General features: G+C 55.5%; 1 protein-coding gene across 1 annotated transcript; it reads left to right on the top strand.

Moving 5' to 3' along the window:
- Nucleotides 1-5,383: 5,383 nt before the first annotated feature.
- On the top strand, nt 5,384-21,488 carry BPIFB3 (BPI fold containing family B member 3). Its single transcript, XM_021689254.2, has 15 exons — nt 5,384-5,495; nt 6,135-6,291; nt 7,749-7,853; nt 8,286-8,426; nt 10,196-10,259; nt 12,028-12,088; nt 12,855-12,946; nt 13,055-13,234; nt 14,807-14,860; nt 16,727-16,897; nt 17,729-17,796; nt 19,023-19,065; nt 19,830-19,893; nt 20,385-20,461; nt 21,459-21,488. The coding sequence occupies exons 1-15, from the start codon at nt 5,384-5,386 to the stop codon at nt 21,486-21,488; spliced, it is 1,419 nt and encodes a 472-aa protein (XP_021544929.1).
- Nucleotides 21,489-24,735: the final 3,247 nt, after the last annotated feature.

The raw sequence follows: 24,735 nt of genomic DNA, 5'->3' as shown, positions 1-24,735 counted from the left end.
TGGTCAGGAGGCCAGCACTCCCAGAGTCTCTGGGGCCCTGGCAGGTTGGCCCTGGCCCAGCCTGGCCCGGACCCATGCCACAGAGGAGAGGAGGGAGTTCCCTCCCTTGCCTGTGGCCCGGATGCCAGGGCTGTCTCCTTGTCCCCCGCTGCAGGCTTAATCCCATCACCCATCATTTCCCCAACGCCAGGACAATGGCAGCATTGAGGCAGGCCTGGCAGATGCAGAGGCCTGGGTGATCCAGGGGTGGCTGATACTCTTCCCTGGGCATGCCAGAGACGCCCCTCCACTCCCCCAGTCCCGCCCTTGGATGTGCCTACCGTACACTCACGGCCACCCGAAGCCTCACTGCCCCGCTCCCCAGGCCAATGTTCAGATGGAGAAATCAAGGCACAAATCTGTGAGAGTCAGGAGGTCTGGGCTCTCCCTATGGTATGACCAGGGGCACACTGTGTGGCCTTGGACAAACCACAGCTCCTCTCTGGACCTCAGTCTTCCCATCTGGGAAATGGGAAAGGGGTCAGATGCTCTAACCTCTGATTTCAACATTCTTTGAGTGGCCAGTTACCCCAGATTTACCCCGGGCAGAAATGGGGGCTGGGCTGGCCAGGGGAGCCCTGTGCTGTGACCTCACCTCCTTGGAAGGTAATGATGGAGGTTCTCTGCCCATGGCACTGCTCACCTTCCATTCTCCCCCAGCCCTAGGTGAGGAAGTGGAAGCTCAGAGAGGTGAAGGGACTGGCCCAAGGGCACACGCGTGTGCAGCTGGGACGTGAACCCTGTCTGTCTGAGTCTGAATCTCCTCCTTCCTCTGTCATGCCACACTCAGCAGTGGGATGCATCATCCTCCTATAAGGAAACCAAGGTCCAAAGAAGGTGTGTGATTGGCTCGAGGTCACAGAGTGAGAAAGAAGCAGGTCTTTGATTCAGGTTTCTGACCCTGGGCCCACAGCCATTGACTCGGGGGCCTGCCAGGCAGCCCAGCCCTGGGAAGATGAATACCACACAATGCTCCCCAAATCTGTGTCCACCCCAGTCACCACCCACCCTGCCTTCTCCTGACCAAGCCCACTCTGAACTCTGGGAAGACTTCCCAGGGATCTCGCCATCACCTGGAATTCTCAGCACCCTGGGCACCCTTCCTTAATGCCCTAAAGTCCATTGCCAGGATATTTGTCCTCATCGCCGGACCGCTCAGGGGAGGTGGGCACCTAATTTGCAGATGGGGCAATCCCAGCTCTGCAGGGAAAGTCACTCGGCAGTAAGAGTCGGGTTTTGAACCCCAGAATTCTGTCTTCAGAGCCTTCACTCTAGGAGCTAATGCCTGGGGATATTTGTCCTCCTGAAGTCCCTCCCCTCCTCTAATCCCTTCCTTGGCTCCCCATCACCCTCACCAGGGCTCTCAATATGGCCGCCCATCAGATTGTCCCCAGATGCTTGTTAAACCTGCCACTTCCCAGGCCCCGCAGCCCTGGCCTGCTGGGTCACAGTGGCCAGGTGGGGCCTGGAGATATGTATTTCAATTCCCATGGGCAGGCCCAATCTCTGACTCGGCTTGGGTGCCTGAGGCAGTTTACAGGTGTCTGGGGTGTGGAGGGTGCTAGGAGTCTTCTTTGGGGAGGAGACTGGAAGGAATTGGGGGAAGATAAGGCAGGCCAGAAACGAGGTAGTATTGTCTTCCCTTCCAAGGGGCCAGGCTGGGCAGTGGTTAAAATGGGAGTGTTAGTCAGCTGGCCCGGCTGGACTCCTGTGTAAGCTCGGGCCCACGGCTCCCCCTCGCAGGGCTGTGGTTCCCCACATGTGGCACAGGGCGGTAACGATCACGCTGACCCCACCGGCCGCGGGGGCAACTTGATGGGTTCACACGTCCGTGTCTGTCGTGCCTCAAACGAGTGTCCGAGAACCCCTGCGGGGGCCCGGTTACTGGCTGCTGTGGAGCGAAAGTACCTCGGGGCTGAGAGCGGGAGTGCAGGGCCCCGGCGGCTTCTGGGGGGCCCAGGCACCTCTAGCAGGAGAACGGAGAAGCAAACTCGGGTGTGCTCGCAGAACAGAGCAGTAGACAGCAAAGCAGAGCGCCCTCGAGAGCACACAGAGCTCCTCCCTTGTGCTGGACGTCAGGACCGTGGTTGCCCTCGATGGGCAATGACTTGGAGGGGACACCAGGGGCTCCTGGAGCCCTCAGTCGGTAAATATGCATGGAGCTGTAACTTAGGATCTGGGTCTTTCTCCGTATGTGCTTTCTAGTTGAATAAAAAGCTGATTTTTAAAGAGTGGTGTGGTTGAGTCACCTGGCTCAGCGTCTGAAGTCATCAGGATGAACACTGTAAGGGTAGGGGCCCTGAGGTTATGGGGTGAATGAGACAAACACCGTCCCTCCTCCCCATTTCACCAGGCATCGGTTCCGGGCCCCCGGCAGGAGACAGACCCACAGATACCCAGAAACAAGGCAACAGACCTACATGTCGCAGACTCCAACAGAGGGAATCCCAGGGGGCTGTGGGTCACAGCCAGCTTGGGGGTCAGGAAGGCTTCCTGGAGGGGGTGGTGCCTGAGCCAGTACCTGCAGAAGGATGGCAAACAAAAGCCAACGTTTCTAAGTCTGTATAGTAACCTGTAGGCTCCCATCACCTCCTCGGCCACCTGTGCCCCACTGCCCTTCCCTCTGCCTCGTGGGCCCTTCCCCAGACATCCCCCTGGCCCACTCCGTCTCTACATGCGGGTCAAGGGCATGCCTGCTCCAATGACCACCATATTGAAAGTTGCACCCACTCCTGCTTTATTCTTGCCATTAGCCTCTGCCTCATGCCTGCTCCAATCTGAGGCCTCCTCTGACCACCGTATTGAAAGTTGCACCCACCCCTGCTTTATTCTTGCCATTAGCCTCTGCCTCACTGTGTCGTGGGTTTATCCCGTCCCTCCTCCAGAGCTGCGCTGTCCAGTAGGACAACTGAGCGCTTGAAATGTGGGGAGTCTAAATCCGGTGTGCTGTCAGTAGATTTTGCAGACCTACTATGAGAAAAAGAATATAAGTCGTCTCATTAATAATTATATATCGATTAAATGTTAAATGATAATATTTCGGTTATATTGGGTTAAATCAACCGTACTATTAGAATGAATTCACTCGTCTCCGTTTACCTTTTTAAAACGTATGGCTACTAGAACACGTGCGTTTGCATCGTGGTTCAATCGGTCATCTCCTTCAGGGTCGGGGTCGTTCCTTCCGTTTACTGCTGTAGCCCCAGCACCCGGCGGGCCGCAGGCCCTCCGCAAACGCCTGCTGAAGGGTGTACGAACGAAAGCAGCAAAGGGTGGATGGATGGCTGAGGGACGAGTGAATGAATTTCTCTCCACCGTCACTGGCACCAGCCTCAGGAAGGCGAAAAGAGTACCTGTTCTGGAGCCTGGGGGACACTGGGTCTTGGGAGGTGGGGGTGGAGTTGGTGCCCCTCCCCCAGGTTGGCCCAGAGTTCCTCTCTCCAGGCCCCGCGGCCACCCCCATGCCAGGCCTGGGGTAGGGGGTGGCCGAGGGTCTCCCTTTCTTCTCTCCCTGGGGTAGGTGGGAGGCGGGATAGATTCTGTGCCACGCGGGCGGCCCTTGGGGAACCCTGGAGGGAGACTCCGTAGGCGAACGCTCCGCCCTGCCCCCAGCTCTGAGAGGAGGTGGCTGCCTCTGCAGCCCCACACCTTCCCTCCCGCCCCTGGGCACTAACCCCAGCCCCCAGCCCCTCCCCCTTCCCTCTCCCCCCAGAAGGAAGGCTTAGCCCAGGCCCGCAGGACAAACCACAATTTGCTTCTGACATAACACACTGACGGATTTCTGGCGGCTGTGCCCCCCTTTGTGTCCCCAGAGCTGTTGTGGGCATATAAGGGCTGCCCCCAGGCCCAAGAGGGTAGAGGAGCTGGCAAGAGGCTGGGAACCTCCACCCACCCCTCGTGGAGCTGCAGGTGTGGGTAAGGCAGCCTGTGGCAGCCCCGGCCTCATCCAGATCCCCAACCATTGACCCGGCGACCATCCTGCTGTCCCAACTGAATAACGGGCACGGAAAGAAGCCACCCTAGGAGGGCGCTGGGGCTCCCTGGAGGGTGATGGGAGAACAATCCCATTTTACCGACAGGAAAACTGGGGCTCAGCCAGGGGCAAAGGCAGGGATGGATGGGCTGAGGACAGAACCGTCCTACGGACAGGGCTCGAGGGGTGCCCATTTTTCTTTAAGCCCTAGAAACCAACTGGTTTCCCACTGTGGGACTATTTCCTTCTGTAAGGGACCCCGAGGTTACAGGGAGCCGCTCTGGGACAAGTCTTGAAGAAAGAAGACAGACTCTGCCGAGATTGCTACCAGTGCATATGGCATCCATATGTACCTTCGTGCAAGTGAGGAAAGGTGCCCTCCTGGGCAGACACATCCTGTGCCAGGGCAAATGTTGGCTAGTGAAGCGCAGCTGGATTTCCATCCGCTCTTGCCCCCTCAGCAAGCACCCATCCAGCACACAATCATGCATGGAGGCCCTAGACACAGTCCCTGACCTCGTGGAGCTTACAGAGATGGCAAACAAGGACACAAACACATAATGCATAATTGTAAATTGTGATAGCACCTTAAAATAAATATTCTGAGTGATGTATAGTGACAAACAGGCTTCTTTAGACAAAGTAAAGGAGGGAGGCCTTTCCAAGCTCGCAATATTTATTCAGAACCTGGGATGAGGAGTCAGTCATGCAAAGAACCAGGGGAAGAGCCTTCCTAACAGAAAGACCAGCGTGTGCAAAGGCCCTGAGGTGGAAAGGGGCTTGGCATGTTTAAGACCAAGGAGTCGAAGAGGCAGACAGGGACCTAGTGGGTCATGGCAAGAAGCCTGGGTTCTATCCCAAAGGCAGTGGGGAGCAGGGTTTAAGCAGAGGTTATGGGCTATGGGACTGCATTGGCAGTTGCTCCATAAAGATAAGTCCCATCCTATGAAACTAGTAAGTTAGCCATGCTCTCACCTTCCATCTCATTCCTTCCAACACAGAGACCGGGGAAGACAGAAATGGGACATGTTAATTAGTGGGTCCCCAATCAGCCACACCTTCTGAAACAGCCTCATAAGCCAATGGGAAAGCAGGGCCAGGAAATGAAGCTCCCATGCTGCCGTCCTGGGAAGGAAGGTCCCTCTGTCACTCTCCCTCAGAGACCTGGCATTCACCGGGGACGCAGAGGAATAAGACTTCTAAGTCAGGCACATTAGCCGCTGCTTTCCTGGGAGTGAGGCTGGACAGAGCCGGGCCAGGCGGGCGGGAGGGGCCCAGGCTGGTGATGGGGCCCAGGGGTCAGGCGAAGACTGGGGCACGAGGGGTGCCTCAGAGTTCCTGCTTTTGCCCCCGATAGGTGTGCCACCGAGGATGTTGGGCATGTGGTCCTTGCTTCTCCTCTGGGGGCTGGTGACTCCGTGCCAGGGGCTGCTTGAGAAGGTGGGCACGCTTGCTCGGATTGACAAGGATGAACTTGGCAAAGGTGAGCCTGAGGTGGGCAGGCTGTGAGGGGTCCAGCTGCCATGTAGACGTCCGCACTGATATGCCTAGGGTGGCTGTTCTAAGGAAGCGCTGGAAACAGGCTGTGATTCTCATCTACTCAGAGAGCTCGGGGGCTAAAAGGTTTGCTTGCGGGCTCCCATGGGTGATCAGTTTGCCTTCTCCTGAGAGGTGGACTGCGTGAGGTGGGCTTCGGCCCTGTGGGGGCTGCATCTGCCTCGGGGATGGGGCCGGGTGGGATGGAGGAGGTGGAGAGGAGGGGGCTGGCTGGACCAGTGTCTTTGCCAGGGTGGGGGAACTCAAGTAGGCATTGGGTGCTCTGCGGCCCAACGGCCCGGGGTCACGGTCTCGGGGGTATAGTAGGGCAGTTGTGAATAGGAAATGCTTCAAGGAATCAGCCTGGCCTCCTCCATCTTGGTCAAGCCCTGGTGGCTGTGGGCTCCCTCCTTTGCTTCTGCCCTTTCTTTTGGTGCTACAGGGTGGCCCAGAGTCAAGGAGCTCTAGTCATACTTTTGGCCCCAAACCCGATTTGCTGTGTGACTTCGGGCAAGTCTCTGCCCTTCTCTGGGCCCTATTTCCCCCTTCTGTAAAATGAACCTTCCACCTTCAACCCTCCCTGTAGCCATCCAGAACTCGCTGGTTGGGGGGCCTATTCTGCAGAACGTCCTGGGGACAGTCACATCTGTGAACCAGGGCCTCCTGGGCTCTGGGGGACTGCTCGGAGGAGGCGGCCTGCTGAGCTATGGAGGAGTTTTTGGCATTGTGGAAGAGCTTTCTGGGTGAGTCCTCACAGTTTGGTGTCTCAATTGTCCACCTACTATGAGCCCTACAGGAAGGCTAGTCCCTTCTTTGCTTCAGGGAAGAGAGAAGAGATTGACTGTCTTCAATTTGTTGGCAGGTAGTGGGGGTAATGGGGGAAGCCCTGCATAGGGAGTCCCAGGGCCTGAGTCGGAAAATAATGAGTCCACTGTGTATCAGGAAACACAGGAATAGCAGCATGTCCCTGTGGTTGAGGGTTCCAGTTCTGGGCCTGACTCTAGTTACTCACTGTGTGACCTAAGGCAAGTTGCTTAGTCTCTCTGGGCTAATCCAGGTATCTGCTTCATCTCCTTTGGGTGTCTGCTGCTCTGACCAACCCCTTTTTGTTCCCTCCCCTGCTTTCAAGTTCTCCAGAAGATGTATCACTCCCCCGCACCCCATATGCTTTACTGGTTTGTTTCTTGCCTCCCTGCTAGGTTATAAACCCCAGGAGGGGCAGGGCTCCTGTTTGGCTTGTTTATTGCCATATCCCCGATATCATTAATAGTGCTTGATATATAATGGATGTTTGAAAAATATTTTTGAATGAATGAATGAAATCACATAATAGCTAATATTTATAACTTAATTACCACCTAGCCAGGGTTTTCTGTGTAACTAGCACTGTGCTGAACACAGTAAATTAATTATCCCATGGAATCTAGAAGTAGGACTGTTATCAATGGCATTTAACAGGTGAGATTGAGGCCCCCGGCAGCCAAGGGTCCTGTCCAAGTTCATCCAGCCGGAGTGGTGGTGGTGGTGGGTGTGGGTGTTAGTCACAGGCCTTACCTGCCTGCCCCACGTGGGTGGGAACCATTCCATTGGTGGTGAATCGGGGCAAGGTCAATCTGGATAGCTGGGAGGCATCAGCTAGCCAAAGGTAGATGCAGAGTGGAAGGAAAGTCAAGGGAAAGGTGTTCCAGAGAGAGGGAACAGCCTGGGCAAAGGCCCAGAGGACAGAGAAAGCAATGAGCTGCGGGGAGCTGTGTTTGAGAACCCAGCTGAGTTGCATATGCATGGACCTGGGGAGTGGGAGTGGGGAGACAACGATCCAGGCCAGAGACTGAACCAGGATGGAGGCCATGGGGATGGGGTGAGGAGAACACTTTAATTCACTGAGCCTCCAGTGAGGATGATATTACATTTATTGAACACATGCTGTGCCAGCTTCAGCAACCACATTTATCTCACTTGTCTTTGCAACGTTTGAGGCGGGTACTAGTATTGGCTCACTTTATAGATGAAGAGACTGAGGCCCAGTGAGGTGAAGTAATTGGGCCCACAGTTGACTTTATGGGTTACAGATGGCATGTGGGACACAGTCCAGAGAGGCTCTAGGCACCACCTGGTCTGAGATGGTCCAGGCACTAAGGGACTGACACTGGGGGTGGGGGGGTTTGGAAGTGAGTGGCCCGCCCCTTGATGCCCATCCCAGGCTGAAGATCGAGGAACTCACACTGCCAAAGGTGTCGCTGAAGCTGCTGCCTGGGTTTGGGGTGCAGCTGAGCCTGCACACCAAGGTGGGCCTGCATGGCTCTGGGTGAGTGTGTCCCTGGGAACCTCTACCCTACTGCTCTCCACCCCAGGCCACTGCTCCATTGGGGACCCTACTCTGTTGCCCCCCTCACCCCCATCTCACTGACCCCCCATTTCCTCCCACATACTTCCTCTCCATACCGGTCCCTTCCTGGATCCCACCCCACTCCCCTCCCCAGAGACTTCTAGCTCTCTCTCCCTGGACTGCTCTGCCCCATTGCCCAAGGCTCACTGGACGGGGTGGGGGAAGAGGGTGCAGGAACCCTCAAAATGGGGCAGGGACGCAGTGAGTGACAGGAAGGCATGGGGACTAGCCCTCTCCCAGGGCCACCCACCCACTCCTCAGGGCTCCCGCAGCCCCGGGGGCGTGGCCGAGGCGGGCCCTGTTGGGTGGGGCCTGGCAGCCTGGCCACGGCCCCAGCATCCGGTCTCGCAGCCCCCTGGGGGGCCTCCTGCAGCTGGCTGCGGAGGTGAACGTGTCGTCGCGGGTGGCGCTGGGCGTGAGCTCTCGGGGCACGCCCATCCTCGTCCTCAAGCGCTGCAGCACGCTGCTGGGCCGCATCAGCCTGCTCTCGGGGTGAGTCCGCAGGTCTCCCGGGAGCGGCCGGCTGGGCGGGGCCTGACCTCCCCCCGGCTGCCGGTGGGGCTCGCCTGTTCAGCCCGCTGCGCAGACCCGCAGACTGAGACCCATCACAGACAAGCTCTCCGACCCAGCCCACAGCTACCATCACCCACTACTGGGCGCTCCCCTTCTCCGCCCCAGCCACCCCCGCCCCGGGATCGTCTCCCAGACAGAGCAGACCCTGGCCATCTCAGTTCCCCATCTCAGCACATCAGAGACCCAGCTCTGCCCCCGACTCGCTGTGTGACCCCAGAGGAACCCCCTCCTCTCTCTGGGCTCCAGTGTCCCCAGCTGTATAATGAGGACCTAAATTTGATGATCCAGAAGGCTCTGACACTTTTACATCCGTGTCTTTCCCCAACTGTCCAGGACACAGTGGCCTTCCCTACACTTATGTTGAACCATCACTCCTGTGGGACAACTGAGGCCCAAAGGGGGCAAGAGACTTGCCGAAGGTCACACACAGATAGCAGCAAGGATGGAGATGGGCTGGCCTCTGGACTCAGATCCGGGGCTTTTCCCCAGGGCTGGGCGCCCTCCCCTCCCCTCCTCTGCCTCACACTTTGCATCTCCCCATTGGTTTCTACACTCCAGGCCAAATCCCACGCCCCCAGCCCATCTTTGTTGGGTGGCTCTGAGCGTGAGGGATAATCAGACAGCTCTGTGGTCGCTCCCAGGAATAGGGTGAACCAGGGTTGCTCCTGGCTCCAGAAAGGCTTCCCAGGGTTTCCAGGTGGGGTCTTTGGGCTCCTTAAATCCCGGTGGCTCCACCCTGGTCCTCTGGGCTGGAGAGGGCTTTGGGGGGACTAGAGCCCCGATGGTGTTGGCGTTCTGTGGCTGCGGCTCTGTGGTTGCCACCCCTCCTCCCCAGACTCCCCTAGTCTGCAGACGCACCTGAACCCACCGACATGCACCTCTCATCCTCAGGCCTCCCCCTCTTATTCATTCAACAAATATCCCTTCATTCACCCAACAGATGTTTACTGAACCCCCACTCTAAGCCAGGCACTCTTCTGGACCCAAATGTCACTTGTCTATAAATGTTGGAGAAGATGAAGGGAACAGACATTTATCGAGCATGTATACCAGACATGAATACAGTCCCATGTAATCTCGGCAGCAACAATTCTTTTTTTTAAAAATTTTTATTTACATTCAATTAATTAACATATAGTGTATTATTAGTTTCAGAGGTAGAGTTCAGAGATTCATCAGTCACATATAACACCCAGTGTTCATTCCATCACGTGCCCTTCTTAATGCCCATCACCCAGTTACCCGATCCCCCCCGCCCCAGCAACCCTCAGTTTGTTTCCTAGAGTTAAGAGTCTCTTATGGTTTGTCTCCCTCTCTGATTTCGTCTTATTTTATTTTTCCTTCCCTTCCCCTATGATCCTCTGTTTTATTTCTTAAATTCCACATATGAGTGAAATCATATGATAATTGTCTTTCTCTGACTGACCTAGTTTGCTTAGCCTAATTAATACCCTCTAGTTCCATCCACATCGAGCAACAATTCTTTAAGGTGGGCATTTTACAGATGGGGAAACGGAAGTCATCCCCTGGTTTCCATGGCAAGGCAGAGCCAAGATTTAAACCCCACGCCCTCCGCCTGGAGACGGGAGACGGCCAGAGCCCCCAGTGCCCACTCGGCCGGCCGTGTCTCCCCAGTTGGAGCTGTCCCTGTGTGGTGGCCACGCCCTCACACTTCTCTCCCTGCGCAGGCTGCTACCCGCACCGCTTTTCGGGGTCGTGGAGCAGACACTCTTCAAGGTGCTGCCGGGACGGGTGAGTGTGTGGGCCCCAGGCCAGGAACGCCCCTCCCCTTGACTGCGCCTCTCCTTCCCCAGTTTTGAGTAAATCTGGGCGCCAGGCAGGATTAGGCTGTTCTCCCCTTGCACGCCCACTGGATAATCCCATCCTGGCCTGCCCCCGAGCCTCCCGGATGTCGCCAAGCCAGTCTGTAGGTGGCCTGGCACCCTCCATCCCCAGGCTTCCGGATCCTGAGTTGACAGCTCCAGATGAGCTGAGTCCCTGGCTCCCAAATCCAAGCCCCTTTCTTGCCCCCTGCTCTGTCTTTGCCTCCTGTATGATTATTGACTTTATACTTTTCTTTAAACTAGCTTTGAATTAAAATTGAGTCACCCAGTTTTAAAGTGAATTAAAACTGAGCCCTGGGCTTTGGCAAACATGTCCAGAAAAGCACATATATATAAATTAATACATCATAGGTCAAACGCGAAAACCTGAGAAAAGCTGGTCTGCCCAAAGCCGCCTTTCATTCAGGCCGGTGAGGGGACGGTCTTGCTGGGGTCACACAGCGAGCAAAGGGTGGCCGGGCCTCCTGACCCCGAGTCCTGGCAGGACCTCTCTTGTGAGTCATAGTGAAGAATACCTGTGGGAGCCCATGGTTGGCAAAACTGCCCTGGGCTTGAAGAAGCCAATTGAAAATGAAGCTCAGGGGGAAAAGAAGCTCCCAGCAGCAAGGACCCCAACCCAGACCCATCTCAGGCAGATTTCAACAACGTGGAGGGGGTACATTTAAATCACAGCCCCTCACTGGGCTCTTCAGGACAACTGAGTGCAAGACAGGACTTGTGTAGCTCTAAGAGGTTTTAAAAATAAGGGTCGGTTACTAGCATTTCGAGATTGGAGGTTTCTCCTAACGATCCTATTTCTGGCCTCTCTGGTGCAGTCAGCCACCCTAGCCACAGGCCCTCCTTCCTGCAGGTTACACACGCTGGTGCCGAGGAGGAGGCCCCTCCTGCCCAGCAGAACCCTTTCTGGTCTCCTCTCATTTCTGTGACATGCCTGACCCCAGAAACCCTGGAGTTGGGGGTCCCTGAGTATAAATGAAAAGGTAGCCATCTCTTGTCTGAGAACAGCTGTGACCTTGGGCAGGTCCCTTTCTTCCATCCCAGCTGCCGAACGAAGGGGCTGAAAGTAGGAAGGGGCTGGACTGGGTCGCCTCTGGGCTTCCTGCTCCAGCGGACTCAGATTCTGTGACTCCCAGACCTGGGGTTCTGGAAGCCAAACCACTTCGTGTCTGTCTTCCTCACCCAGGGGTTTTCTGAGCACACACGACACTGTAGTGTGTGCAGCGGATGGGGCCCAGGCCTGACTCTCTGGGTGGAGGAGGGGGGTTGCCCTTCTTCGGTGTCTGAATTCTAGGTTGCCCAGTGCCCACCTGGACAGCAGGAGGGGCCCGAGACCTGGGAGGGGGCAGCTGCCTTTGTCTCCTCAAGGGAGGGCTGTGCCCCCACCCCCCAGCTGGCCTCTGAAATGTGCCTCCCCTGTTCTCCCGGCCTCCTTCGAGGCTTTCTGAGGGGACCCATGTAACTGGCCCTCTGTGCCCTCTGCTCTGCCCTCTGACACCAAAGTCCAGCCCCCCCCACCCCTGCCTCCCGCCTGTGTGTCCCCCAGTCCGTCTGCACATTCTGACTTGCCTTGGACCCCAGGACCACTGAGCAAATGATTGGGAGAAAAGTCAGCTGTCCCCTGCTCTGGGCTGGGGCCACTTCTATTTTCCTGTAACACCTGTCTCCTCCGGACGCAGCTGTGCCCCATGGTGGACAGTGTGCTGGGCGTGGTGAATGAGCTCCTGGGGACTGTGCTGAGTAAGCTGGGGCCCAACCCCCTCCTCCTTGCCCCTTCTCCCTCCCCCTTCCCATTACCCCAAGGCGGGGGCAGGGTGCTACGGGAAGAGGAAGGGGCAGAATTCTGGGGCCTTCACTTCCTCCTCAGACTGATGAGGCCGCCACATGGAGGAGGTCTAATGGTGGGGTTCTGGGCTGAGGCCGGTTCTGCGGGGCCTGGAGGCTTAGAGCCAGCCAGGTCTTCCCCTGCCAGGGGCTGAGGGTCACTTGTCCAGCACTGGTGGTGTGTCTGGCGCTGTCAGAAGCACGAGACAGATATTATTATTATCTGGACAGACAAGATGACTGAGGCCCAGAGCTTAAGTCAGCAACCCAAAGCCCCACGGCCACAGTGGCCTCCAGTCTCTCTGAGCCTTATGGAGACATGGATGCCTTCGAAAAATATAAAAAGACATAACCAGGCTAAGGGTAGAAAACTTAGGGGCGCATATGTCCCTATATATGGTGTTATGTTGAGAGAGGCGGGGCCATCTCGTGGTTAGTGAAAGAAACTAGCTCTGGAAAACAGAAATCCTGGCTTTGCCATTCCATTCTGTGGCTTGTGTGACCTTGGGCTGGTGACGTCCTCCGTCTGAGCCTCAGCTTCCTTATCTATAAACTGCAGATGACCCTAGTGCCCAAGTGAATACTTAGTGGAACGCTAGGCACTCAATAAATAGGAGGCGGGCTTGTTATTATTGGGGGCTGGGTTCATGGGGTCTTTCTCCCTCCTCCCCTCCCCATGTAGGCCTGGTGCCCCTTGGGGCTCTTGGGTCCGTGGAATTTACTCTGGCCACACTGCCTCTTATCTCTAACCAGTACATAGAGTTGGACATCAACGTGAGTGCCCACCAAGGCCCTGCCCACAGCCGGGGGTGGGGTGGGGTGCTGGCAGAGGCTGGGTAGGAGATGCTGGTGGTCCTCCAAATGATGTCTCCTCCCCTACAGCCCATCGTGAAAAGCATAGCTGGTGATGTCATCGACTTCCCCAAGCCCCCCAAACCCATCAAGGTGCCCCCCAAGGAGGACCACACATCCCAAGTGGTTGTGCCTCTGCCCCTCTTCAGCACCGTGTTTGGGCTCCTGCAGACCAACGGTGCCCTTGACATAGACATCACCCGGGAGCTGGTAAGTGTGGCCCCTGCCCCGCTGTGGCCTGACAGTGCTAGCCATGAGCTCGTCACATCATCACTGGTCAGCCTTGACTAGCCCTCTTCTCTATAACTAGAGAGGGTTGGACAAGTTTACAGCATGCATATGCCCACTCTTGTCCTTGTGACAGATACCACTAATCGATAACGGCCCTCTACTTGGCTAAATCTGAATGGGACCTCTGAATCCTTCTCTACATGGCACTCCAGGAAGTTACTTTCAATCGGTCAAAACTGGCATATGAAATGTAGCTAGTTTTCCATCCCCATACCATATGAGTCCTTCTGTAGTCAAAGCCCAATTTTATGCTAAACTGTGAATGGTTAACATTTCCATTGCTTTCTCAAGAGCAGATTTGAGTTGGAGAGAAGAAAACTAGGGTTGGACTATACCTAAAGTCACTTGGACATTTGTTCTAAAGCTTCTGAGACCTCTCTGCTTCCATTCTGGCCCTTCTCGTACCCTCACAGATGTCTGGAAGCCCCGCAGGAGCCTCACCCAGAGACATTTTTCTTAGTCTCATCCTTTCCACAGGCAGTGAGTCTGAGCCCCTTGGGGCCTCTGCCTGCAACTCAGGCCCAAGGCAGCAAGGATTGATCACTCATTTCCTGATGGTGGGGTCCAGAGAGCACTGTGAAGGCCTATGGGAGGTGGGAATAGGGCCCTGAGCTGGGAGGCAGGTGTCTTCTAGCTGGAGGGAGGAGACAGGGGAGGCTAGGCAGAGACTATGAGTGTGAGAATGTGTGTGTCAGAGCAGTGTGTGTGTGTGTGTGTGTGTGTGTGGCAGGAGAAAGGGACCTCAGTGGCCATGGGGTGATAGCTGTGTGTTGGGTGAGTGTCTGGAAATCCTCTGGCCAGGAGAGAATGCGTTTGTATGTTTATCCTGTGTGAACAGGTATGTTCTGCAAAGTGGACATGTGCAAACATCAGGGCGGGGCGGCTGGGCCATTATAGATGAAAGCAGACCTGATGGGACTGTAGTGAGCTAGGGGGCCTGTGCCCCGTGTCTCTGGCAGCTGCTACTCAGCTTCCCCAAGGGGATGGGGTGCAGGCCCAGTGTGATCAGGTTTTCCAAAGTTTTAGCCAGAGCCTGGCAAATTTATATGAACTTTCTTGATTTGTAAATACTGGAAACAAATTCATAGGTTTTGAGAAAAGACCGTTTGGATAAAGGGCAGAAATGTCTGGGATCGGATCCCTGGGCCTTCAGATTGTAAGCTCTGGCAGAGTAGTTTAAGAGTCCAGGCGTCAGCCTTCCCAGGTCAGATCCTGCAGCACAACTCGCCAGCTTATGACCTCGGGCGGGAGCATCAGGCTTCCCATCTGTAATGTAATGCTGAAATGAGCAAAGGACACAAAGCTCTTAGCGTGGGCCTGGCAAGTGGTAAACACTCATCAGTGGCCAAGAGGAGGAACCCGAGTGTCTGTAGGGATGTGTGTGTGTAATTGGCAGGGGTGGGTGGGATGTGGGCAGGACTACTTTGTGTATGCTGAAGAATTCCTGTCCTGTGTCTGTTCACCCCACACCCCATTTGGGCTTGGGTCCAGGTCCCCAGCAATGTGCCGTTGACAACTACAGACCTGGCGGCTTTGGTCCCTGAGGTGAGTGACCCTCTCATGGGCTTTGATCATTGTCGCTCTTTCCTGATGGGCCTGAGTGAACTCCAGAATCGTTCTCAATACCGCTCTCCAGACAGCTGCAATCGAATGTCGAGTCCAAATTCACGCTAAAGTTTAAATGACTACCACTTAAACTTTCCTGACCGCAGATTTTGCTTGGAGAGGAAAGGATCAGAGTTTAACTGCCCAGAAGTCAACTGGGTATTTGTCCTGTGGCTGTTGCACCTCCGTCAGGCAGAGGACAGGAGATTCTTCCCCTCCGTCCACCTGCCCAACTTCATGTTGGCCTCGGTCTTCTCCGCCCCCAGGGAGAAGATTCTGGGTGCTGGCCCTGAGGAGAGAAGGGAAAGGAGAGGATTCAGGGAGGGTTGACTAGTGGGCATCCATCAGGTTGTGACTTCAGGGCATCCATCAGGTTGTGTCCCAGGCCCTGGACCAGCCACTTTCCAGCTGTGGGAATCTGAATTCATACTGGAGTTGAAATGACTACTACAAGGTCCTTACGTAATAGCAGATGCTGACAGAGGTTGGAATGAGGCCCAGAAGGTCTGGGTTTCTACTGGGGAAGATGGAGAGGGCAGTGGAGTTTGGGGGTGCAGAGGACAAACTGAATCCTTGGAAGGTGGTGATTCACATCAACCTTAGCGGGCGTGGCTGGGGCCTCTGCTTCTGGGAGTCCTTGGCTGAAGGGCATAGGGGTCTCAGGCAAAGGAGGAGATGGGGCTAGACATGCAGAGGACCTCCCGATAGCAGGAGTTGTAAGATGGAGAGGGACTTGGAGGAGGCAGAGGTGGCAGGAGTGGGGAACCCATGCCCACAGAGAGCCGGGCCTTGTCCCTCCAGCGTGGGGAGGCTGGGCCTGTCTCTGGAGGCAGAAGTCTTTGTACTTGCTGTGTCAGAGCCCCATGGCCCCGGCTCTGAGTCTGGTTCCATGACTTCAGAATCTGTGGATACATAAGGATGGAATCTGGTGAGTCCCTGTCTTTATGACCCTGCGACTCTGGGAGTCAGGGCTGATGGGTCCCTGGGTTCCAGCATTCAAGTGGTCCTAAGCCTCGGTGACTCCGTGGCTTCCAGCATTTCCATGCTTCTATGATTGTGAATCTTGGAATTTCCTGATCGTGAGTCAGTCAACGCTACGCACTGAGCACCTACTATGTCCCAGGCCCTGTGCTAGGTGCTGGGTGTGCAGAAGGAGCCAAAGATGAAAAGCAGACCAAAGCCTCTGTTTCAGGAGCTGCCATCTTGGTAGGGGTGACAGACATTGGACACATGAATAAGTAGACTATACACCCCATCAGAAGGTGGAAGAGGATGGGGCGGTGAAGGCAGATGAGGAAGGCGGGGGTAGTGCTTTTAGGCAGGGTGCCCTGCCAAGGCCTCACTGAGGAGGTGACATTTGAACAGTAGGCTGAAGGAGCAGAGGGAGGGAAACACGTGAGTATCTGGGGAAGAAACAGCAAGTGCCAAGGCCCTGAGGTTGGGGGTGTGCCAGGCAGTTTGGAGGAAGAGCGAAGTGGCCAGTGAATCAGGAGAGAATGTGGGGCCAGTGGCTGGAGGGAAGATGGAGAGGAGAGCCGAGGATGGGTCGTATAGGGCCTGTGGTTCTTGCGGGGGATTTTGACTGTGAGACAAGAGCCTGATTCAGTTCCGTGGGTTGATGTCTCCCCGCTTGAATGTCAGCCTCGGGGGGGCATGAGCAGGACTGTCTGGTTCGGGCTGTAACCTTAGCACCCAGCATGGTGCCCGGTGCCCATTAGGTGCTCAGTGGGTGTTTGTTGACTGATTCTATTACTGGGGCACTGAAGCTGCCCTCCCATCCCCCGCCCTGCCCCTGCCTCTCTCCAGGCCCTGGGAAAGTTGCCCCCAGGCCAGCAGCTCCTGCTCTCCATGCGGGTGAAAGAAGCACCGTCAGTCACACTCCAGAACGGCAAGGCCACCATCTCTATCCCAGCTAACATCCATGTGCTGTCCTACCCCCCTAAAGGGACCCCTGAAGCCCTCTTCGAGCTGAATGCAGTGAGTGGCTGAGGGCTGGGAGCCTGGCACCGGGGCTCTGAGCGGGCCTGCCTTCTCCCAGACCCTGATTTCGGGGGTGTCTCCCTCCCCCATTGTCGTCATCTGAGCTGAGGCCCGGGAGGCCCGGGTGCCCGCTCCATCACGCATCTGTCCTGGCCCGGGTCCTGTCTGCTCTGCCTTCCTCAGATCTCAGGAATGACTCCCCATCTCCTCAGCCTCGCTGTGCTCAGATATCTCTCCGGTGACCCTCCAGCTTCCCCCTGGCCCTCCACCTCTGCTGGTTTTCCCAAAAGCACAGCTCCCTCCCTGCTCACTCTCTGCCTGGCCCCCCAGGACAAGCACCTTTGCCTGGCACTCATTGCCCTCCCGCCCCATCCTCTGCCCTTCCCATCCTTCTCCCTCGGCCTCAGTGACTCAGGGCTAGCAGGTCCCACCTGGGTGCCTTTGTTGGCGGGGTCCCCCCCCCGCAGTGCCGTCTCCCCTCCCCCCTTGGCTAACTTCCTCTTTCAAGATTCAGCTCAGGTGTCACCCCACTGGGGATGCTTTTCCTTGCCCCCCTTTAGGCTGGATTGTGGGTCTCTCCAGGCTCCTGGAGCCCCAGAGCTTCCTCTCATGCAGCATCAGGTGCCCTCAATGCTCCACTTCCTGAACACCAGAGCCTTCAAGTTACCTCCGCATAGCCCAGCGTGAACCCTAGCCCACAGTAGGGCCACAGTAGGGATTAGTGGAGGGAACGGATAGTGGAAATTCACCTGTTGGCCAAAGTGGCCCTGTCCTCAAGCTCCTCCTGCCACATTCATGGCTAACCTCTGCCTGCTCTTTCCATTGCAGGTTTTGACTTTAAATGCCCAGCTGGCTCCCTCGGTTACCAAGCTGCACCTCTCACTGTCCCTGGAACGGTAACGTGGGGTCCTGGGCCTTGTCTTTAGGAACAAGAACTAGGTAGGGGCCGACTGGAACCACCACCCATTCGCTGAGCATCAGTCAAGTTGCCTGTGTTCTACCAGCCTCTTCCTTGCCTCCAGGACCTGCCAGGGAGGGGTCGGTATTAGCCCATTTTACAGATGGGACAGCCGGGGCTCAGGGCAGCAGGATCCAAAGCAGGCTTCTACCACTGCACCTGCTCCAGACCTGGCCCTGGGAGATAAACGTGCTGCGGGGACATGGAGTCCAAACCCCGTGAGTTACCAGCCCCAGAGACTAGCCACGGAGAAAACTGTAAAATTCTCTGTTATTCATGTGGACTAGTTACTTGTCTAATCTCTCCACCCCCGAGGTAACTAGGTCTCATGATAACCATAAAAACCAAGATGGTGAGGTTGGTGACAGTCCTTCCTGACACATGCATGGCACTTCACGGCCGGCAAAGCCCAGGCTCACGCAGCGGGCTGTCCCCCGAAGCCGGGCTGTGGTCTGGGCCTCCACTCTGCAGGCCCAGTGCTGTCACCATGGCCTGAGGCCTGGGGACCTGCCTGTCCCTCCCCTAGGTGTGGGGGACTTTCCCGGGGGTCTCTGGGATCTGCCCGTCCAGAGCCGTAGGCCCCCAGTGCTCACCTGACCCCATATTCGTGTCCTCCGCAGGGCCTCAGGCTGCTGCTTCCCCCCTGCAAGGCTCCATTGTCGCCCCATTTCTAGCCTTGTCCCCCTGCCTGGGTTTGCTTGCCCTCCCTGGTGGCAGTCCCTGCCTCAGCCCCTCAGGAAATAGAGGTGTGTGTCCAGGCTCTGGCCCTAGACCTGTATTTGGGCCAGCTGGGATCCGTCTTTAGTGCTGTCTTTAGTGCTCGCCTGCTGGATGCCGGGAACCCTGAGTCCAGTGCTTAGTCTCTGGGAGGGCCACTCCTTAGGGAGGCTCGGCCACTTGCCCAGGGCCAAACAATTGGGAGGGGGACTAAGACTCCAGGGCCGTAGAGTCAGAGGGGGCAGTCATGATATATCAGAAGAAGGTTAGATCCGTTCAGGTCCATTTTACAGGTAGGAAAACTGAGTCCCTGAGTCGAGGTGACTAGAGGCAGAGTTGGGGCTGTAACCCTGTTTCCTGATCCTGGGAGTGGGGTGGGCAGAGCAGTGCTCAGTAGGTGCTGTGGTGGGTGCTGCGGCCGCTCAGTATCTCTCTTCTCTCCCCCAGGCTCAGTGTCAAGCTGGCCTCCTCCTTTGCCCACGCCTTTGATGTAAGTTCCTGGGAGGGTGAGCAGCTTGCCAGTGGTGAGGGTCTTCAAGTGGGGGGTGGAAAGGGGCAGGATGAGTCATAGGTCATATACCTGAGCTGACCCGTCTGGGCTCTGCCCCAACAAGCCAGAGTGGGCAAACATCAGAGCAAGTGTGCATGTGTGTATATGTATGTGTAAAATAGTCATCATTGAGGAAAGTGAATCTCATGATCTTCCAAAGTCTTGGAACCTTACAAAGTTGTAAACATTCAGAATCTCACAAGGACTCAAAATTCTAGAACTTCACACAGTAATAATGTTCCTGAACTCAGAAAGTTCTAACATTTCAGAGGCTCACAGAGCCCTTGGTGTCCTGCTTCTCAGAGTTCGGAGGTTCTGGAGTCCCACAATGGTCTCAGGTTCTAGAACATTCTAAGGGTCCCTAAATGGATAGGAATCTAAGAGCAGACCTCTCAAAGTTCTACTGGAGCTGGGCATGTTTTCTGCTCTTTCTCAGGCACTGTCCCTTCCAGGCCTCACAGACCCTTCCTCTAGGAAAGCAGTTCTTCCAAGCTCACAGGGCCTGCGTGAAGCTGTTCTAAATCACAGAGTCTCCTTTGGGGTCATTGATGGACAGCCACCCCAGTGGGGCCTGTGCCCACCAGGAATGTGTCCTCAGGCTTGGGGGAGGCTCAGCAGCTGGACCTCTGGATTCCCTGCTGGGGAAGGGATGAGCTGCTCCTGGCGAAGCCACACCTCCCAGCTTTCCTTGTGCTCTGTTGCAGGCATCCCGTTTAGAAGAATGGCTCAGTGATGTGGTCCGGGTGGCCTATGTGCCGAAGCTCAATGGTATGGGCGGACTTTGCTCTCTTCTTGGAAACATGGAATGTCTGAAATCAGATTGCCCGTTGTTCTGATAGAGATACCGAGGTTGGAGGGGTTGATCCCCATTTCTAAGATGTAGAAACTGAGGCACCGATGTTTCCATTCAAACTACATTAATTAGCACCTCCATCTCGCCAAACCCTGGGCCTTGAAAGCTGTCTGACCAGTGTCCTGTCCTCAAGCTCACAATCCAGAGGGAAATAGTCATATAAACAAATAATTAAAATTTAGATGACTCAGAGTATGCAAGGGACTGATAGAACCTCGCACTGATAGAACCTGAGGGGAGCCACTGATGACAATACAGAAAAGGAGCATTTTTGTTTGGGTTTAGTAGGATGAGTAGGAGTCTGCCAATCAGGAAAACTGAGTCCCCAAGAACAGAAATGGCTGGCTCAAGGAAACTTGTCCCAGCCCCCAACCTACTTTGGCTCTCAACCATTTCCTCCTCACAGTGGACCTGGATGTTGGAATTCCCTTGCCTAAGGTTCTCAATGTCAATTTTGCCAACGCAGCCCTGAAGATCATCGAGGTAAGCTTCCCACGCAGGTGTGGCTTTGATGGGCCTTAAGCTCGAGCTGAGGGGAATGCCCTGCCTCACCATCTGGTCTGTCCCTGCACCGTTTTTTAAGTTGCTCAGGGCATTACAAGTTACTTCACCTGGGAATGTCAAACATATGACGTGCGCTACAGCTCCTTCCTCACTCGCCCACGGCAGACATTGTCGGTCGATCACAGAATCCTCTCCTGTTGAATGCACACACGCATCTGACCTACTGGATGGAATTTGAAATTCACTCACAGAGTCACGGCTCCCCTGGCCCAGGGCTAGCAAATATCCTGTGCCTGTGGCAGGCATGGCTAATAGTTCATGACATTTTTTCTTGCTGAACATCAACATGGCCTCACGATCCTTTTCTTTTCTTTTCTTTTTTTAAAGATTTTATTTATTTGACAGAGGGAGACACAACGAGAGAGGGAACACAAGCAGGGGGAGTGGGAGAGGGAGAAGCAGGCTTCCCATGGAGCAGAGAGCCCGATGCAGGGCTCCATCCCAGGACCCTGGGATCATGACCCGAGCCGAAGGCAGACGCTTAATGACTGAGCCACCCAGGCACTCCCTCACGATCCTTTTCAATCCAGCACCACTTTGAGTCTTGGAACGACTCTGGGAGGTGGGCAGAGCAGGGAATTATGGATCCATTTATCAGATGAGGATCAGGGATGAAGGAGGTCAAATTTCTGGTCCAAGGCCACTTAATAAATTAGCAGGAGAAATGGTGCTTGAACTTGGGTCTCTTGACTTAAGTTCGGAAGTCAGTGACCTCTCCCACACTGGATGTCATTCATTCATCGTTCACTCACTTGTTCATTCATTCAGTTAGCGAGTGCCTGCTGGGTTCCAGGTCTGGTGCTAACCCCAGGGCACAGGGCTGGGGGTGAGGGGAGGATTGGAGGATGACATGGAGACAGCAGCGGGGGTGGAGGGCGTGGCAGATGGGCTAACCGAGAACCGTCGCTCCTTGCAGAATGCTGTTGTATTGACCGTGGTATCCTGAAGCTGAGGATGGCCACCTGCCCTCCCCGTTGACTTCCAGAGTCCGTGCACCTGCTCACTCGGCCTCAATTTCCCTCCCAGCCTCTGGCCTGTGTCGGTGACAGTGTTAGTGTCCCTTAGGCACCCAGGACCACCCAGGTGCTCTAGCCCTGCAGCTCTGCCCCCAGTCTGGGGTGGGGACTGCAGGGCTGGGCACAGGACTCCTTTTCGAAGAACAGTGGAGAGTTCTGAGCTTTCAATAAACCACTCCTCTCTCTTGGCACCTCCCAGCTGGTTTGTTCCTCAGGTTTCTGGGACCCTCGCCAGCTCCTGGCCGGGGCTCCTGGAGGGTAAAGGACTTGGGGGCCTAGTCCTTGTAGCTTTGCCTCCCAAACTTACCTGGGTGGCCTGGGAAGCCTCTGTGTCTTGTCCTGCCTTCCTTCACCTCTGCCTCGGGCTCCTTGTGCCCCCCTCCCCTGACCCCTACCCCCTTCCCATATCTATTTTTCTAAGTACCCGTATCTTTCGCTCTGTCTCTCTGAGTCTGTCTGATTCTGTGGCTATCTGTCTCTGTCTCTCTGACTTTGGGACACTTCTCAGAAGTGATGTGTGAGCAGAAAGGTGAATAGGAGTTTTTCAGGGAGAAAGGAGCCAGCATTCCCGGAAGCAAGGATAACCTGGTCCTGCCCTGGAGGGATCCCTACTGGCTGCACACCGGTGGTGGACTTACCGCAGGATAGGCCTCAGAACAAACTACACCAAATGCTCATAGTGTGGATGGGGAAACTGAGGCCAGAGAGGGGCCTGGCTGGCCCAAGACCGCACCACAGCAGAGTTAGGCTGGGAAACCGGGGCGGGGGGGGGGGGGTCCCACTTCAGTCCTGGGCTCCTCCCCACTGCTTTCAGGTTGGGCCTCCTGGGTTCTGGGGAATGGCCCCAAGTTGGCACTTACGCGTGCACTTGAGGAAAGAGGTGCCAATGAAGTTTTGGGGAGTGGCTCAGGATTTGGGGAGACAGAAGAGAGTTGGAGCCCATCTGAAGGTTTGTGCATTAATGGGAATGAACCTGTGACCACCCACCCACCCAGCCAGCCTCCCAGCCTCCTGCCTTTCCTTCCTTCCTCTCTCCTTCCCCATTCCATCCACTCATCTTACAGGTATCGGCCCCTATTGGCTTGTATACCAAGCCTGGTGCTAAGTGACATGTTGGAACTTATCTTTGACTCTTTTCTCACTTCCCTTGTCTCCTGACTCCCACCCAGAACAGGGCAATGATTAAATGAGTGGCCCAAGTTAACTGTCTGTGTTCAAATCCATCCCAACTGCAGATTAGCCATGTGGCTTTGGGCAAATCATTCAATCCCTCTGACTCTCTATCTCTTCATCGGTAACTTGCGGATGATAGTAATGAGGTTTTGTGGGTTACCCAGCACTTAGGATGGTGAGCTCATGTTACTGCTACATGGCTCTGCCTTCTCAGCAACCTTCCTCTACTCCCTCCCTCCCCTCTCCCATCCCATCCTCCTCCAGCCCTTCCTTGACCTCATCTGGCCATCTCACCACCACTGACAGCCCTCCATTGTCTGGATTCTCACGGCCAACAGGAAATCATCCAAAATCCCAGCTTGGCATTCAAGGCTGCCCATGACCTGGCCTCAGCCGATTCCTCTGGGAGCATGGAGAAGGAGCAGAGTGGTCTCTGTGCCTCAGGCTCCTCATCTGTGAAATGGGAACACTCTAGGACTCACTCATAGGTCGTTTGAGGATTAAATGGGAAAATCATTATGAAGTACGGAAAAAAGTGCCTGGTATGTGGTAGATGTGTGTGCTGTGTACCCAGGGCCTCACATGGCGCTTCCCCCTTCCATCCTTGCTTCCGATCGCCCCTCGCCCAGGTGTGCCTGGCAAACTCTTGCCAGCCCTCCACACGCAGGGTACCTGCAGCCTTCAGCCGCACTGTGCTATAGGCAGGGTCCATTATCGTGCCCACCACACTGGGTTGTCGCTCTCCAGTCCAATTTTCCCACTCGACCAAGCGCGCTGCAAAGTCAGGGACAGTATTGCTTCATCACAGTGAGTCCTGTGGCTTCATGGGGCAGCCGTGAGAGCAGCTTATCTCCACTGAGCGCCTACTGTGTATCAGTCTTGGCATTACATGCTTAACACCCCTTACCTCAGTCAATTTCCACAGCGACCATAATAGTGGATGTGATGGCTTTACTTTACAGAGGAGGAAACAGGCTCAGAGAAATGGAACTGGCCAGCCCCTAAGTGATAGAGCCAGGATTTGAGCCAGATCCTTCTGACTCTAGTTCCAAAGCCTGGGCTTTTCCCTGTGATGCTATAAAATACTTGCTGCATTTATTGTTTCCTGTTCCAAGTGCTTTAGATACGTTATGTTTTTGACTACTTGAATCAACCCTTCTTTCTAGGAGCTGTTTTTACCCTCAATCTGTAGTTGAGGACCCTGAGGCACAGAAAGGTTAAGTGACTGGCCCCTGGCCACACAGCTAGGAAGTGACAAGGCCAGGATTTGAACCTGGGCTCCCTGACTCCAGAGCCCAGGCTCTGAACCTCTGCACTTAGAGCAGGGGGATGAAATACTATGTGTAGAGAGCCCCTCCACGGGCAGCCCCCTTGCAGCCCTGGCAGCTGACAGCTCATGAGAGAGACCGGGCTGAAGGAGGGGGCGGTGATGGGACTGGTTCTGTTTCCTGGTCCCTCAGCTCCCTGCCTGAGCCCCCCACATGGCCCCCTGCACGACTGAGTCACCTTTGGGTGAGTCCGTCACCTCCCAGGGCCTGGTTGCTTCAGCCTCAGACAAAGGTGCCTTTTGGACACTAATCCCAGGCGATCTCCCTGGCGCCAAAGTTGTGCTAATCCTCTTGGGGCTCCAGGGGACAAGCCAGCCTCATGGCCACCAGGGTCTGGCTGGTCTCAGGACCGGGGAGGGCACAGAGCCTCAGGTGACGGACAATAGCCAACCACTTTCCCGTGTGCGCTGCCCTCTAGTTTCCAGTGTGCATTGGTCCCTGCGGGAACCCAGGCGGTGGGGGGGTGGGGGAGTGGGCGGGACACAGAGCACCACTGCCCTCTTGCATTCTATTTCAATTTTAAAAGGGAATATATTGGTTTAACAAGCATTTATATCACACTCAATGCCAGACAATGGGGAGCCAAAAAGGGGGCTGCTGTGTACTGAGCCCCCACGAGGCTCCAGGCACATTGCAGACGTCTCCTGTGTAATCCTCCGAATCCAGCTAGGGCAGT

This window comes from Neomonachus schauinslandi, chromosome 10 (assembly GCF_002201575.2).
Source record: "Neomonachus schauinslandi chromosome 10, ASM220157v2, whole genome shotgun sequence".
NCBI lineage: Eukaryota > Metazoa > Chordata > Mammalia > Carnivora > Phocidae > Neomonachus > Neomonachus schauinslandi.
This window is presented reverse-complemented; position numbering and strand designations above follow the sequence as displayed.